Genomic DNA, 16,815 nt, shown 5'->3' with positions numbered 1-16,815 from the left:
CAATTTAAATTCTTTAACAGTATCTAGACAAAAAAAAATAATAAGACAGTAGGGAAAGTACAAGTACATGTACACCTTGTTATCTGGTATTATCAAGTGAATTTGGTAGACTCTTGGTAATGGCTTTAATTAAGGGAAGTACCAAGCTTTTTGACAAACATCCACTTTTCAGCATAAAACAACCATTAACCTGGCCATTTAATGTAAAATCAGGTGAAAAAATCGGCAAAAGGCGATTTTTAGGTTTTTGGGTTAAAAGTTTATCTTCAATTAATTTGATCTGATATATGTGTCTTCATCAGGCAAGAAGGAAGATTAAAGCAGTTCTAAACGACTTTAATGCATATTTGGTTTTGCAAAATGATGACAATTGACTTAGTTGGAAATGACAACACATGCAACGTTATATATCAGTGATAAAGGCAATGAGGACCCTGAGAATTAAGTGGACAAAAAGAAAAGTTATGAAGATATCAGGACAATGATGGCCAAGATGAATAGGGTTCAAGTTATATGTTAGATATTTCAAGCATGCAACAACTATTTGCTGTCTGTCCTCTTTGAATTGATCAGGCACGAGGTCAAGAGGGCTAGACATTGGCCAAGTTCTCTGTTGCACTTCCATAGACCAATATTATATCTGGAGGGGGGGGGAGGAGGGGGAGTATACTGGATTTCAAGTAACAGGGATGATCAAATGGGGGCAAAAATCACAATCCAAAAAAAATCCCTGGACCAAAAATTAACCCCCAAAATATCCCATGTGGAATTTCCTAGCCTAAAAAAATTTCCAGAAAGTATTACCTGACAACTGACACACACAAAAAAAAATCCCGACTTAAGTCAAGCCACCTAAAAAAGTACTTTCCAAATTTTCTCACCCAAAAAAATCCCGGAATTGAAAATTCAAACCCAAAAAAATCGTTCGATCACCCCCGTCACTTGAAATTAGGAGCACCCCCCTGGTGCCAATATCAAGCCATCTTGACTGAACAAGCTCAATCAATGAAGGATTTATTATGAGGTCAACAGTGGACTTTTTGTTGTGGCACCAGTGTGGGAAATTCTGAGGAGGCAGGCAGGCAATCAGAAGAAAGGATTCACTGATATTTGCCCACTCTTGGATTCAGCAATGATGACCAAGTCTCCCTTTTCCTCTCTTCTTCCCTTTTTTTTTTTTTTTTTTGCCGCTCTCTAACTTTGCACCACACTCCACAATCTGAATGCTTGTATTTTTACAAGGAGTAGGACTTTTTTCAGCTCTAAGCAGCCACCAATGTACTGTAAGGTCAACTTTCAATAAATATAGCTTCTAAACGCTTGATCTGACTGTCCAGAGTGCACTTCAGGAAAAAATTTAATGTCTATGATCCCTGATGGATATATCTTTCATCCCATAGCCAGCTGATGCCCCTCCTTCCAATGAGTTTGCCACACAGATTTCACTGACCAATCAGACCTCAAATTGTCAGTTTATGTAGTAAACCCACTACTTGATGGGTATGAACAGGGGTGAAATACATGTAACTGGCTGAGTCGATCAGTAATCAGTGTGCTAACTGACAGTTCACCCTACTTACATGTAATATTATAACCCTTATAAACAACATATCTAATATTGTTCTGATTTGATTTTAATATCAATTTATATGGTTTTGTTTTGTTTTGTTTTTTGTTTTGTTTTGTTTTTTTTTTCCTAATTCTGAGAAATACTTATGCAGAGGACTGGAATATTATGTTTACAAATCATAACAGATTCAGGGCTGTACAGTAATGCAAATACAAAATATTGTAGGCCACTCAGTGTTTTCTAAAGATTTTTGTAGAATGACAAAATAAATTCTAACATTATTATAAGATCAGAGATCATTTAACTAAACGCTTAAAGATTGTAACTGTCGATTGCGGGATTAAATTATTTATGACTAAAATATAGGCCATGATTACAGTTCTAGCTATCTCTCGTTTTTGATTTCAGAGAAAGCTTACCATTGATTTCATCATCGCTTTCTTCCAAAAACCCTCGCGCAGAAGAACAACGAAGTGAAGTTGCTGCACTCTTTGCACGACCATTCTGGAATTTACACAACGCGATGAAATTAATTAAAGTAAATAAAAGACTTGACAAAAAATCCTTGTGCATATCACATAAAGCCAGCTAACAATTGCATGATCCGACAGTAAGTTGGCTGAATTTCCGCCAAGAGGAAAATTTCCTTACCCTTGAAGCGCTGCAGGCTGATTGCTGGCGGTGTTGATGTGGAATATGCTTTACTCTGCCTCGAACCCAATCTTTGTTTAGACTTCTTCCGCTAAAATTCAAATGGACGAAATGTTCCTCAGTTTCACACAACACTCGTTCTTAACAAAAGTCAAACGTGAAAAAAACTGCACATAAATTACTGAACCGAGGCAACGCTGCTTTTAGAAAAATAATAGTATAAACAAAACCTGGGAAAGAAATTTCTGTGTGTGACCGAGGTAGACGGGTTGGGAATTTGCCAACTCTGGGCGTATACAGCGCAAACTGATGGTATAACAGAAGCATATTGAACTGGGACCGCCATTTTGTAGTTGCCATACTTACAGACTTAATGTTTCATGGCTCATTTGTTTAAATTCACCGGTTGCTATTCTATTCCATGAATCACCCTTTTAGAAATTCTTTGCATGTCTGGTCTCGAGGGAAACGAAGCCGCTTACTGAATGTCATCGATATGAAAACAATCAATAACTGATCGCGATTAACCGAGCAGTGCCGATTGTGTACGATTGTTTCCGAAGACAGTCTACCCGCCTGATCGCGGGTTAAAAAGGCTGTTCCATATGGAGTTACATGTAAAATCCAATAATGAAAGATACTTCCAAAAAAATTAAGTGAGGAGTGATATGATTGAAAATAAACATTTTTCAAAAATTTTGAGTTTTCAAAGTAGAAAATATATATATATCTCTCTCTCCCGATAATAACTAACCGGCTCAGATTTCTAATAATGCTTGTGGTCCTTTCCACTATCAATATTAGGAGTTGAAAAAAGCACTCAAAACTTTCCTTCAGAATCACTAAATGAAAAACTTCGAAAAATCGGCTATTAAACCGCCACAAATGTAAGTATACTGTTGTTTAATAACAATAAAAGAACAGACTCAGCTTACCAGGTCAGTGAAATTGACTTGTCACAGGCACTTTAATTTTCTACATTTCGAACGAGTGGCTTTATTAACAGGGTGAAATTATAAAGAATTCTTCTGTTTGGGATTTTAAAATGTGGCTGCTGGCCGTATTAATCGGTGACCGTCAGTTAACGAGGGTTTTTTTTATATATATATATGATATATAAGAGAATGTATGGCCTTTTTGCCGGGCCGAAAAGAAACGGCCGTAATAACGAGATGACCGTATTGCCAAGGAAGCCCACTGTGAAGAAGCAATTTCTTGATCATCAGTTTCTTTTTCAGCTTACCGCGTGGTTGGTTTAAGGAAAAGGGACTGGCAGCAGCGGCAAAGCTACGACAGGAGCGGTTCGCGCTCATTTGCGCGCTCCTCAACAAAGCGGTCTGACGCAAATCGGCTTGCCTAGCTGCTTGCCTTCTGTTACTTTTCACATAACAACGGCAGATAATATTGACAATTACAAGCTTGAAATCAGCAAGCAACACACAGGCTCCTACAACAAGACTAACCTAAATTAAATATTCCAGTTCCTTGCATCTATCGTTGAAAGTAGTTGTCAAAACAATCATATGCTGTAACAAATAACAACCGATAAGCCGATGAGAAACTTGAAAAAATGGATGTTTTATCTCGCAAAGCTTCAGCGCAACTTAGAAATGTTAATTCAGTCAAATCTGACTCAATCACAGAGTCGAAAAAATAGGAAGTTTATTTAATTTCCGCCTAAGAGGGAATTACCCCACAAAAAATTCAAGGTACGGAAAAAAGTTTAGTACGTCAGTGTTAAAAAAAAAAAAAAAAAAAAAAAAAAAAAAAAAAAAACAGAGTGAACGTTTACCAAGAGAGGAGCTTTATGCTTTCGTTTATGAGGTGGCAGTAAGACCTCAACTACAATTCATATTCTTCAGCAAATGTTTCGAAAACTCTGTGAGTTTGTTTGAAATTAAACGTTTCTGTGGTACTCGAACGGTCGGGTTTCTTATTGATATTAACAAGGTTCTGTCAAGCGTGAAGTGATGATTAATCATGTCTGAAACTTAGTCAGCAAATAGTTTAACACTTGTTTGCTCGCTGTCACTTTCGTTGAGGAATTCAGGGACTCGGGGTTAAAGCTCTGAACGGCAGAGTCACTGCACGCTCATCAGTCTCTTAACACTGGAACTTTTGTTTCCTTAACAGCGGAATGGCCAACAGAATGATTTCAGACAGAATATCACTGACAGTCGCTATTTGTTTATTCCTCGTTACAATTTCAGGTTTGTTACTGAGTTCGATCTCGGCAGACTTATGGCTGGCCATTCGAACAGAATAGAGAGAAGCAAAATTGATTCTCACCATAAAATCTGAAGTATGATTTGGCTCAAATTTCTTGAGTAGAATAGTTAGACTTACATGTGTTAATGATAAAGGCTTAAAAACAGTTGTAGAAAGTTACATTTGCGGTTGGATTCAAACCTATGCTACATAACAAGCGAGTAACTTAATGCTTTTCTAATGTACTGTAACTGCATGCTAGGGGGAAAGAACAAAGCTTTCTTAAGAAGACCTTTTTTGTTTGCTAAGACATTTTTAAACTACCTAAACGTCAGAGAACTTGCAAGTTGCGTGTAACTCTTCGTACAATTCTGAGTAATCAGCCGCAGGTTCAAGGAGTAGAATTCAATCGTAGCAAAAAACTACATATTGAAACAAAAGTGGCTTTGCACTACAAGAAGTTTACGAACGTGTCATTTGGTGCTCTAAATATAGTCTTCTTAGCTCATAGCCTGGTTCAGATATATAGTTCTATTTATGAACGAAGTTTCGAACGTGAAAACTAATTTCTGTGACTGACTGAAAAGACCACATAACATTCGAGTGAGATAGTTTTCGAAACTCTTCATTTCACATACCAAATCCGTCGTAATTAGCTTGTTTGAGTCTAACTTCAAATCTTACGGGCAGTCTTGAAGAGAGAAAGTGACAGAGTTAATAGGGTTCGGAGAGTTTGATCTGCGGCCAGTGCTAATAATCATTCAAAACAACTAATGACGGAGCAACTACTTTTCCAGAGCAAAAACTAAGAGGGTATGGCCTTCAGCTGCCTTAAAAGACCACCTTACAAAAAGTGTTCTCGCTAATAGAATTAAGTAGACCATGATTAGGGGATAGAACTTGAATCAGTATTCTCTATGAATACTTTGAAGGCTAAAAATATTGACACCTATCTTCAGTTTTGTTTGCTTCTTCCTGAATTTTCCGACGGAAAGAGGAAGTAAAAAGAAGTGCGTCAACTCGCACAAGATTCTTCTCCTTGGCCCTTAAAACATCCAGCTTAAATAAAACAAGTAAATAGATAATAGCTTGGTAGAAATATATAACCGCTAACTTTCCCAACGTTGGCTGAAAATGCTCGGTATTCAGTTTGCTTTCGACGGCTAGTCTAATTACTTGTTAAGCGCAAATATCAAGCGATATTGGCTTGGATTCTCGGGAGTAGGTACAGAGTTACAAGTGTTTCCCTTTCAATCCTTCTTGAGTGCGCAGAACACCCAAAAATATCGTATACCTATTATTTGTTATTCTCCGTGAAACGACATGAAGGCTTTCAAAACTAATACTTAAGTGTGAGAATGCAAATCACCCTTGAAATGGGTGTATGTTGTTATTAACGTTGCTTGTTGGCTATTTTTCGCAATTGAGAGCAAAAATTACGATGAAAGTAGGAGAGAGAACTTTATTAAATGTGTGTTTCCTTTTCTAAGGGAAATCTTATGTTAGTAATACTGTGTTCAGTTAAGGTAAAAAAACCACTGCAAAAACCGTGTACGAACAATCTTGCTCAACGTCGGATCCAAAAAGCTCGTGATTGGTCAAAATGCATAAAATTGAAAATATTACAGTCAAGAAGACTTTTGCAGGGACTGATCACACAACGTGCGGTGAATAAAGTTAAGTTGCGACATTTCGACTGGCCAATACCAGTCTTCATCAGGTTTATTGAGATATCACGAATTGACAATAATATACTTGAAGTAAAATAATGACCGGAAATTACATAATATGACGTGGTAATAATAATAATAATAATAATAATAATAATTAATAATGATGATAATGATGCTGCTGATGATGATCATTAGATGATGATATTGATTTAAACGACGCAAAGTATGCGAATTAACTGCCGTGATCTAGCTATTTATATTCAAACAGAATGCATATGTATTCTCTCAAGGATAGTTTCGAACTGAGAGTTCGTAAGTGTAATCGATATAATTTTTTTGTGTGTTTAGAAGCTGGAAACTCTTGGACCACAAAAGAGAGTATCGCAACCAAGCAGACAAACAAGTAAGTTTTTTTTTATTATTTGAACAAATGCTAATGAAAATTTTTTATCAGGGATTCAGCTATGACCTTGTAAGAAAAATCAAACACTTGTTTGCTGAATTCGCCGACGAACAGTCGCCCATTTCTGGTCAAATTTTTCATTTGACTTCAGGAATCTCAGATCCAGAAAAGTAAAAACAGGTTTTTAGGCAATCTGATATTGGCAGACAGTGTAAGCTTGTGTCTGTTGTACAAGAGGCGATAAACAGAAAAAGTTGGCAAGCGCCCGAGTATAAGTGTCAATCTGTTTAAAATGGTTGGCCCTTGTTAAATAAAACTGAGAGATTTAGCTCCAGGGTTCATTGAGTTTCGCGTATGCAAGCAGCCCTTAAACGACAATGTTATGAACCAGATGGTGGTCATGATTCCTAATCGCCTAATATATATTCCACGCTGAGGCAGACACGCCTTGAACTTAAATTTTAAAAAGCTTGTTTGCAGTCAAACCTCTCCAAAACGGCAAGAGGTGAGGTCTTTCCACGACGACCATTAATGAGGAAGAGATGAAAGTGTGTTGTACTTGGGTAAACAAGTAAATGACGATGAAGACGCACATCCAGATAGCAGTCCCGGCAGTTCTTCGTCTGCCTGGTTTCTGGGAGAATTGGAGTTTGGAAATGTTGGTTTTTGGGAAAAGAGGGAAAAACTGATGTAGTCCCAAAGAAAAACCCCTCGGAGCGAGGACAGAACCAACAATAAACTCAATTAATTAACCTACGCTGTATGGTGTCGACGCCGTGATTTGAACAAGGGCCATGTTGGAAGGCCAGTTCTCCCACCATTACATAGCTGGCTACACGACATAATTTCTCAAGATTTCTATTGATATGCCCTAAAAGAAGCTTAAAATACTGTATATTTGTCCTGGCCTTTAGTGTTACAGTTTCACCACCGTCTGGCCACAGCGGTCTGCCATCTCTGTTCCCGGAACAGAGATGGCAGACCGCTGTGGCCAGACGGTGGTGAAACTGTAACACTAAAGGTCAGGACAAATATACAGCCGAGGTGGCCATTGTAGATTCAACTGTATTTTTTTCTTGCAGTGTTTCTCCTGGAGCCAGGAGGAAAAGGTCGATGCTTAATGAACACGGAATTTGCAGGCCATACGGTCGAATATTCCAAAACGGTGGTTACTGCAAATCTGTCCTAAACAATTTGCCGGTCTACGGAAAAGATCTAAGCGAGCTCTACGTCAATGAAAGAAAGTTGCAGCTTTATCAAGTGGCAAAGGATTTCCTTTTGAAAACTCGTGAAAATTCAACGAACAAGCCTTCAGTGATGTTAGACTCTTCTTTCGAGGTGCGCCAAAGCTGTCTGAAAGCGGTCGACGATATATATTGCCACCATTACTTTAAACGCTGTTACCTTTCCAGTGGTCCTCAGATTCTTTGCAGAGAAGCGTGCCAGGATCTATTCTTCAGACTATGTAATCGGGAATTCAAACTAGTCTCAGACTTTAACAAGGAAAGGCAGTACCAGACACCAGAATATCCCTTTTTTTGGGACATCATTAACTGTACAATCTTGCCGTTTCAGAATGAGTCGAGTAATTGCTACTACCCGGACAAAATCCGAGGTTAGTTTAAAAAAACAGGACCCTAGAGTGATAGGTTCCTGATAAAAACATTCATATTTGCCTTTCTACGCCTATTCGTAGCACATATTCTTGTAGGTTAATCAGACTTCAAATGGACAAACAATGAATGCCAGACGGCTATGCACAAGCACGGCCGAGGAGTTGAAATCGTGGTTGACGAGTTATTAACTGCGATTTAGACTGACATATATACTTCAGATTGCATGTACAGCGCGCATGCTCTGACCACGCGGCCGTTTACGCTCTCGTCCCTAAGGTCCGATCTTTTTAGTCAGCGCTCTCGATCCGCGGCGCTAACCAAAAGGATCGCACAAAGGAGAATGGGCCGTTTAATAAATTGGAATCAAGAAGTTTGAGCAACATAAGGAAAAATTTTAATATAATGGCTCAGGGGATACTAACTTCTTCTTCTTCTTCTTTTAACTTTTGACCAGAAAAGCTTAACGTGCTGGAAAGTGAAGGTAAGTTAGATAATCGTAGGTAAAAAAAAAAAAGAAATCAAATTAGACTTTAGCTACTGAATTTACGTTGCAACAGAGAGCGTTAAACTCGAAAGAACACATTAACAAAAAATCCCTTGTCCTTTTTGATGCGTTTTTCTTGTAACTATATTGCCAAAACACGGAAACTAACTGTTATTTTTCTGATTTCTCGCACTTTGGTGTTTTCGACTAAATTAGGTTGACTGGTTATTTAAGTGCATTACTATTGTACAGTTTAATACAATGAAGTTATGGTGAAAACTCATACGTATCAACTCTTACCACAGGTTGTTTCTATGGCGACGGACGTGGATACCGTGGCAACATAAGTACTACCATTTCAGGTTACACGTGCCAGTCGTGGGACTCACAGTACCCTCATGTGCACAAGATGTTCACTGGACAAATTTATAACGAGATCAGAAATAGTAGCAATTACTGCCGCAATCCAGGAGGACTAAGTTTGAATGGACCATGGTGTTACACTACTAATAAGACCGTAGAATGGGAACTCTGTGATGTGCCTAAATGTGCCCAACAGCGTAAGTACAGTATTATAGTCCTGGCGAAAACCGGACTCCAGTCGAACATCTCATTACGGACCTCTCTCTTACAAAGAACTTTTAGTCCTAACACAAGAGCGACTAAGGAGGACGAGATTTTCCAATGTTAAGTAGTGCGCGAGCGTGAACCAGAGTCATTATATTTTGGCCGGGAAACGTGGTAGCCGTCGTCAGTCTACCACGCCCAGTTTAAGGGAAAATATCGTAGAGGCGGGAACAAGCCATCCACTGTTAGAAGTTTTATCATTTTGCGATCGGGAGAGGTCTTAACTTCCTTAAATAAAAATTTTCGTTCTGACCTTTCTGATGGAAAAGGTACAATGAAGCTCCCCGGGATGTTTTAATTTTATTTATCAATTATGTTAATTTCGATCTGTTACCGTTCCAAAAACACACCTACATCTTACAGATTTTAAACTTTACCTCTCTTCTTCAGCCCCTTCCAGTCCACCCAGTGATTTTCGAGGTCACAACGTGAGTTCAACTAGTGTTAAAACTTTTTGGGGAGAAGTACCAAAACCCTCCATACATGGAATACTTCTTGGGTTTTACCTGCTTTGTGAGAAACTAAACTCGTCAAGCAGACGTTTTGCTAAATTGGCGCCCGAAATTCGTACGTGGGAGTTAAAAGGCCTGGAAAAATTCACAAATTATAGCTGTTGGTTGAGGGCTTTCAACAACTTTGGAAACGGAACGTGGAGTAAAGTTCTGACAGTCTCAACAGATGAGGATGGTGAGTAGTATAATAATCAGACAGGCCGGGCTCGTGAAAATAGAAAAAATCTGCTTCTGTTAAAAGGACTGTAAAATATAATATTCAGTTCTATATTCAGGAAGACTGAAAGAGCATAGAGAAAGAGGAATGAGAGATAAATGGATTGTACCAAATTTGCATGCTGCTTATTGCATTCTTAGTCCTCCTGCGGGAGGGTACCCTTTGTGTTAGCCTGCTCTCATACTTTCTTTAGATCCATATATTAATCTGCGTTTGATTCGCTAAAAGAGTCCTGGAGATATGTAAGTGCGCCATTTTCGGTAAAGTATAGTCAAAATAACAAACAGTCGAACGTAAGTAAGTTTACCTTGTAATCAAGAGGAGCCATGCAGTCTCACCTTAAAATACAATGAAAGTATCTGGTTGTCTTTTTAAGCTCCAAGCGCTCCGCCTGAAAAGTTAGAAGCCTGGAATATAAGCTCTACCAGCTTGTACATGCAGTGGGACCCAATACCCACCAACCAACGTAACGGAGAAGTTCTGGGATATAACGTAGAGATAAAGCCAGATGATCAAATGCAAGGGGGAAAAACAATAGAAGCAATAAACTTCACAACATCTCTGTCACTCACATTCAACACGCTTAAAAAATATTGCAAATATGAGGTCAGTGTGTATGGGTTGACTCGACGTGGAAAAGGACCAGCTCGGGTTTTAACAGTGCAGACAGCTGAAGATGGTAAGCTTTCCTAGAAAAACCTTTTGTACCTCAGAAAGTGCAGGTGGCGTTTTTATTATCCGGTTGAAATATATATAACTTGTCATGCGCCGTCGACGACAACATATGGTTAAGAAATAATAACGAATGAATTGAAGCATTTAGATAGTTAACCATCTCTAATCCCGAATTTCCTGTTCCGTGATGGATACACCATCTAAAGTAGCGACGCGTCTTCAATACCGATTATACTTATAGACTAATAGATGCCTAAATCTCGGGTGTCCCAACGGTACTGTATCAAATGTTTTGAGTAAAACTGTATGATGTTAGGAATTATAAAATAGGGGCTTTCAAAAGAAAGGGAATCAAGCATTGTATATCATACCAAGGGCAATGAACATTTTACATGAGTTGATCTATTGTCTGGTCACTGGCATTGTGACAAAAGCAGCATTTACGCAGTTAAGAAAAGTTTTCGACAAGTAATTCTCAGCCAGTTTAAGGACACATACATACAAAACTTCATATTTACGTTCAGTTCCAGACCAGCCTCCAACCGATGTAACGGCGTTTAGCCTGGGAAAATATACGGTTCAAGTTGCATGGAACCCAGTACCCTTGGAATACGCCAATGGAGAGGTGCTTGGATACAAAGTGTTTTACAATGATGTGAACGACACCGCTCGAGTTAATAGCACTGTGGTCTTGCCAAAGAAAAATCGTTTAAAGATCCAGAAATTGCGACCTGGCACAAACTATAGCGTCCGAGTTCTTGCATTTACGAGGAAAGGGGATGGTGTTAGCAGTGCGAAGTACTACGTTAGAACCGTCCCAGGTAAATAACGTCGAGAGCTAAGTAACGACGCAGTGTGAGGTCATAATTTTTTAGGAGGCTGAAGAGGGGGACCAATTAAATGCACTTTTCCAGTGTTTTAGAATCAGCAGGTCATTCTTGGGTTCATGCACTGAAATGGAACACCAGGTTATTATTCGTAGTAATGACCACATGTTTCACCCTAGTGACCTAGGTTTTTCATTTATTAAAAATAATAAACAGCTGCTCAAAACAATGGAAAGATGCATTAACTTCAGCTACATTTAGTGTAATTTATCGCACTCTCAGCCTTAATTTTTCAGCTCAAATAATACATTAAAAAAGCAAAGTACAAAGCGCTGGAATGGAAACAATTAAAAACGTTTCGTTAAAGATTAAAGACATTTTTATTATTTTCCAGACGAAATTCCAAGACGGATCCCAGATAAGGTGCCCAGTTCAGCAGCAAGTATAACAGGTAATGATAAGAGGTTTTAATGAATTTTACCAGAGGCATACGCTTCTGATTTTACCACAAAGGGTCACCAGACATAAGTAAGGTTTGTTCAACATGTAAGAAGATTAAATACATATTTTATTGTAATCACCATCTTAATCTTGTCTATCTATCACGTTGCAGGAACTGTTACTGCTGCTGTCTTCTCCGGTATAGTTGGGGTCGGTGTGGTTTTCTTTGCAATTTACTTTGTCAGAAAGCGTAGAAGGTCAGCAAACGCACCCAATGGAAATAATGGTGTGTAATAAGCGATTGCCTATTAGTAAAAAAAATTAGTGTGTGTAATCAAATGGTGACGAGTGAAATTATGGATTAATTTCACGCGCGTTTTGTCCAACTGCTAATAATTTCCCGAGCCTTTAGGCGAGGGAAAAAAGGCTCGGGAAATTATTAGGATTTGGAAAAAACGCAAGTGAAATTATTCCCTAATTTCACGAGTATACCATTTGATTACCTATTAATATGGTGAAGAATTACGTTAGCAATCTTGGATTTTTGACATGTTTATCCTGGATGGTATCGATCGAGAACTCCACTCTGTCAAATGTTTAGACCTTAAATTTGGCTTATATAGTTCAGAGTTTTTCAGACCTTTTCGGAAAAACACCTGTTAGAATCCTTCTTGATATTCTCTTGTGTGTTCAGGTTTTCTAAAGCGTCTTTTTGTGCCCTGACATCTTCATTCAAGGCATTTTAAAACTTCGTCGCTATCTTGACACTGAGACGTACGGAAGGGTTGCCATGGCAATTTTGTAATTCCACATGTGAAATTACAAATTAACACTGAAATTTCGCGCCAAAATTAAGGAGTAATTCGTCACCTATGATATTAGGACAAAAATAATTCGCAAATTATTTTTTTCCGTATTCATTACTACATTACATAAAGCCTGTTCACAGACATTAGAGATCGTCAAGGGCGCATACCAAAATTAAAACCGCTGCCCGGTCTCTCACGCGCTGTCAAATTGTCAAAAAAAGGAAAAAAAAAACCGTCTGTGGACGACTATACAGACAGCCATCCAGGTGAAAGCTTTATCAAACTATTCCTAAAATTTCTGTCCGTAAAGAATGAGTGAGTTTTAATTGCAGGTGACAGTTTAACAATATAAATTTTTTTTTAAATATAAAATTAAAAATATACCTTTAAACTGTCTTTATTCACTTACAGGTTTAATTTGTCCTTATGCCATTTCATCAACGGGCTGGATTGAAAATATCATCGCTAATCGTGACAGATACGAGACTTTGGATAATGAAAATGTTACCTCGAGATCTCGCGGAAAGGTTCAGTACGTAAACATTGCTCTGGATGGCTCCCTGAATCTTCCACCGTACCTGAGGGATATCGTTTTTGAGTTTGAACGGTGTTATGAAAACACACATTACAAAAGGTTGCACAGGTAAGGACAAAATTGTTCAGTAAGAGGCCGTTTGTATGGAGAAAAGTTATCCCGGGGAAGAGGGTCAACATTATATTAGAGTGCGTTTATATGAGGAAAACGTTGACCCGCCCTTTGCCTTGCCCGAGTAAAAGAGATCGCACATGCTACGGTCCTACCTTGACCTCTACATGTAGTTGACCCGGCTAGGTGAGCCAAAGTTTTTATATTGAAAAAAAAGGGTGACCCACCTTTTAGCCGGGCTATATCTTTTTGTTTCCCATGTAAACGGTTTACCAATTTTTGTAAGGAAATGTTCGAAACGTTTGCTCTCTAAGAGTAGCTTGGGTAGGTAAGTGATCCTTCTGCTTGGCGTAGGTTTTATTCGAGCTCGGTTCTCACTCTTTTTTTGTAACTGATTCAGTTCTTGAGATGGGTTGTCGTAGCATGGACAGTCCGTACTCTTAATTTGATGAAGAATGGATTTTCATCCTAATAAGGACCAACCTATTCTGCATTAATTAAATTTTGCCGCACGGGTGCATGCACGGTGTGCCAATAAGTATGTAAATTTAGTCTACGGAAAGTAAATCAGCTCAGAATTGGTAACCGTTTACACTCACGTAGCCAGCATCTATGCAAATTTATCGGAACAAAAGAAAGCGTTTGCAGAAGAAAAGAGCTTAACTCCCACAGGGTTGCTTTGGAAAGACGGCATAGCCTCCGTTTCATTATTTTGGAATACCAATATGGTCGCCCTGACGTCATGGGATAACGCCCTGTAGGTTTTTCCTATAATTAGACACTAAATAGATGATGTAAAGTAATCCTTTCTTGCCTTTGATAAGCAAAAGTTCTCAGGAATGGATTCGGCCGTACTTAATGTTCCAAATGATTTATTTAACCAAAAACAAGCGTAAAGGGCCATTTGTTAACCTCTAATATTTAACAGGTTGTTGCCCGTAGCTTCATTCATGAAAGTGTCGATAAGCTTCCAAATAGGTCATTTTTCTGTGGTGTCAGGTTTCAGTAGCTGGATATCATTAGGCTCTTATCGGCTCCAAGAAAATTAAGGTAGCAGCGGATCGAGTAAAGTAACGCGAAAACCGCTTTGGGGAAGGGGAGTTGGAGGCAGATTGCGCGCTCGTTATTTTCTCGTGTATCTCTTAGCTAACGTGGCGTCCCAGCTACTATCTTAGGGCCTTTTTACATGGAAGCGGGGGACCCCAGGTAGGTGAGGTAACATGCACTGGGTACCTATCATGTAAACGTGATCAAATTAATATGAGAGATAGTATGGACAGGCGGGTTACCTCACCTAACTGGCGTCTCCCACCTCCATGTGAACAGGCCCTAAGAGGACAGGTTGAGACATCCTGTGGTACGGAATATTCCATTGGCATTACTTGACGTGCATTATCATAATTCGCTATTTGCACTTCCTTCAAAATACCCTTCATTTGCCCCCAAAATTTTACATAGCCAATATTTGCAATTTCTCCTGGATGCATGACACTAGTCTAAAGAGAAAATAAAGACAATGCTTATGCAAACGAAATCAAAGTGTATTACGTGAGATAGGCAAATGGAAGATAAGGTCTGGCGAGAAAATTATACGTTGAATGTAAGAAAAACTGATGATATACATTAAACTGGAGCTGTCTTGTTCTCCTTCCAGGAAAAGAAGGTCTATTGCAGGAGCATTAAGTACAGATGGGCACCCCATATACGATAAGCTGGAAAGAGTCCCTTTTCCCAGCAAAGCCTCTTACAACAGCAATTTTTCCAACAAGGATGAACAAGAAATGAGTACAATAGAGAGTTCTAAAGAACACAAGCACAACTCCATTGATCTGGGTGAGTTACGAACGTTTATGATGGCTTCTCAGGGCGACGTTTACTGTGCTGAATTGACAGAAATGGTTGATGTTGAGCAGGAGACACAGTGCCATCAGCGTCGATTCTCTGTTGATCTGGGTGAAGTAAGAGAGTTCATTGCTCTCAGAGAACTGAGGATGTGTCTTGAAAATGATACATCACGAGGAAATTCTTTTACGCCAGGCAGTGCATCCGTTACAATGTAAATTGAGACGTGAATTTCTTAACTATACTTCTGATACTTAATTAGATGAAAATTTGAACTACCAATTCATACCTAAGCGTGCCATAAGGTACAAAATACCCTACCATTTTCTTGACACCTATTGCTTTTCTTTAAGCCCTGGAAACTGGGTTACTTTATTAACGCTAAACGGCAATCGACATTTGGGGACAAGACAGCAATGGAAGGCACCATGCAAGTACTTAATGCTTCGATGAAATTAAATAAAGATTATTTAAATTTTTAGGGCATAATTTAATATTGACTTAAAATTCTAATACCTTTTATAATATACCGTTTCCCAACTTCTAAAAAGTTACTTAAAGATTAAAAGCCATAAGAGAAACACGAGACATGTTGTACTGTTCTTATTTTGGGTCGTAGCCTTCAAGACGAAAGACAAGGAACTTGCCTTAATTTCATCGTATTGGAGCTAGATAAGTTTCCCAACTCTACGGATGTTTCTTTTTTTTCTCTTAAAAATACATCAGTGAGTTGTGAAGATCGACTTCTGTCCTAGGCTCGATAACCAGCCGCTGTTCGGGAAAATGAGCCCGCACTCATCTCCCCGAAGGAGTCTCTCTTCGGGGAGGATCAAAGACCGGACCCGGGAGACGGCGGAAATCGGGCCTACTTTTGTCCCGGAGACGATCTTCAGGCGTTCTATTCGTCTGAAGCAGACAGATAGAACGCGCTGGACGATACAAACTCATTTAGACGAACATAACTGAGCCAGACGTCGAAATTAACTCACTAAGTAAGGTTGGTTCGTTTCATGAAAAGTTCGATGTTTTGCCTAGGCCTAAAACATGTTGCCACTCTCCCCCCCCCCCCCCCCCCCCATCCTCTGAATTTTTTTTATTTTTTGCTAGACGATAAAACATCAGTATCTGACGTTTTCAGTAGCTGTTCGTTTATCCCTAGCGCGCATTTTGAGTAAAGTTTAGGGATAGTCAGTTACTGTGGTTACGAGATAGGACGTAAGAAGTAGCAGGTGGTGAAGCCATTTATGAACGAAATTGCATGTTTTTTCAACTTTTTAACAATAAAAGTAAAACTTGTGGATGAAATGATACAAAGTGCTTATTTACTTGTTATTTTACTTGTTGAGCACAAAAACTGCCATTTACCGCGATTTTAACCTGATTTCTAATTCTTGGTAAAATCCAATATGGAGGCCAAGAAGGCGACCATTCTTGGTGACGTCACAGGCCTCCAGCTGCGCCACCACCCATAAAATATACCTCATCTTGTTGAGAAAATCAAAGGCTTTTCATCAAAGACAAAATCGTTTCGAAGTACTGCAACATGTCAAAAACTCTAAGTAGGGGTTCCATCAACCCCCGCTTGTACCACGGTGCAGGTATGATTTTGCTTGT

The 16,815-nt window shown here is 39.0% G+C and overlaps 2 protein-coding genes across 3 annotated transcripts in view; one reads left to right on the top strand and one right to left on the bottom strand.

Annotated features, from left to right (window-relative positions):
* The window catches only part of LOC140927352 (uncharacterized), a 10,766-nt gene extending 8,071 nt beyond the window's left edge, over nt 1-2,695 (bottom strand). Inside the window, exons 1-4 of one of the 2 annotated variants that reach the window (XM_073376982.1) lie at nt 2,588-2,695; nt 2,222-2,312; nt 1,990-2,074; nt 1-23 (exon numbers count right to left, since the gene is read on the bottom strand). The exon at nt 1-23 is cut by the window's left edge and continues 6 nt beyond it. In XM_073376982.1, the coding sequence (XP_073233083.1) occupies nt 1-23; nt 1,990-2,074; nt 2,222-2,312; nt 2,588-2,610 (222 nt within the window). In that variant the 5' untranslated portion in view covers nt 2,611-2,695. The other variant, XM_073376981.1, reaches the window with a different exon arrangement.
* A 1,568-nt stretch (nt 2,696-4,263) lies between these two features.
* LOC140927351 (uncharacterized) lies at nt 4,264-15,446 on the top strand. Its single transcript, XM_073376980.1, has 12 exons — nt 4,264-4,431; nt 6,451-6,505; nt 7,588-8,120; nt 8,576-8,602; nt 8,911-9,165; nt 9,623-9,919; nt 10,338-10,640; nt 11,161-11,457; nt 11,858-11,914; nt 12,077-12,190; nt 13,125-13,356; nt 15,014-15,446. The coding sequence occupies exons 1-12, from the start codon at nt 4,359-4,361 to the stop codon at nt 15,417-15,419; spliced, it is 2,649 nt and encodes an 882-aa protein (XP_073233081.1). The 5' UTR covers nt 4,264-4,358; the 3' UTR covers nt 15,420-15,446.
* The last annotated feature ends 1,369 nt before the right edge of the window (nt 15,447-16,815 follow it).

The sequence above is a fragment of the Porites lutea genome, chromosome 2 (assembly GCF_958299795.1).
Source record: "Porites lutea chromosome 2, jaPorLute2.1, whole genome shotgun sequence".
NCBI lineage: Eukaryota > Metazoa > Cnidaria > Anthozoa > Scleractinia > Poritidae > Porites > Porites lutea.
Note: the sequence above shows the minus strand (reverse complement) of the source record. Positions and strands in the feature narration are given on the sequence as shown.

What these genes read in the sequence shown, in the direction of transcription:
- LOC140927351 (XM_073376980.1), top strand. Translation starts at nt 4,359, where the DNA reads ATGGCCAACAGAATGATTTCAGACAGAATATCACTGACAGTCGCTATT. An exon ending in ATTCCTCGTTACAATTTCAG is followed by an intron (nt 4,432 to 6,450) that starts GTTTGTTACTGA and finishes TTGTGTGTTTAG; the next exon opens with AAGCTGGAAACTCTTGGACC. An exon ending in GCCTAAATGTGCCCAACAGC is followed by an intron (nt 9,166 to 9,622) that starts GTAAGTACAGTA and finishes TCTCTTCTTCAG; the next exon opens with CCCCTTCCAGTCCACCCAGT.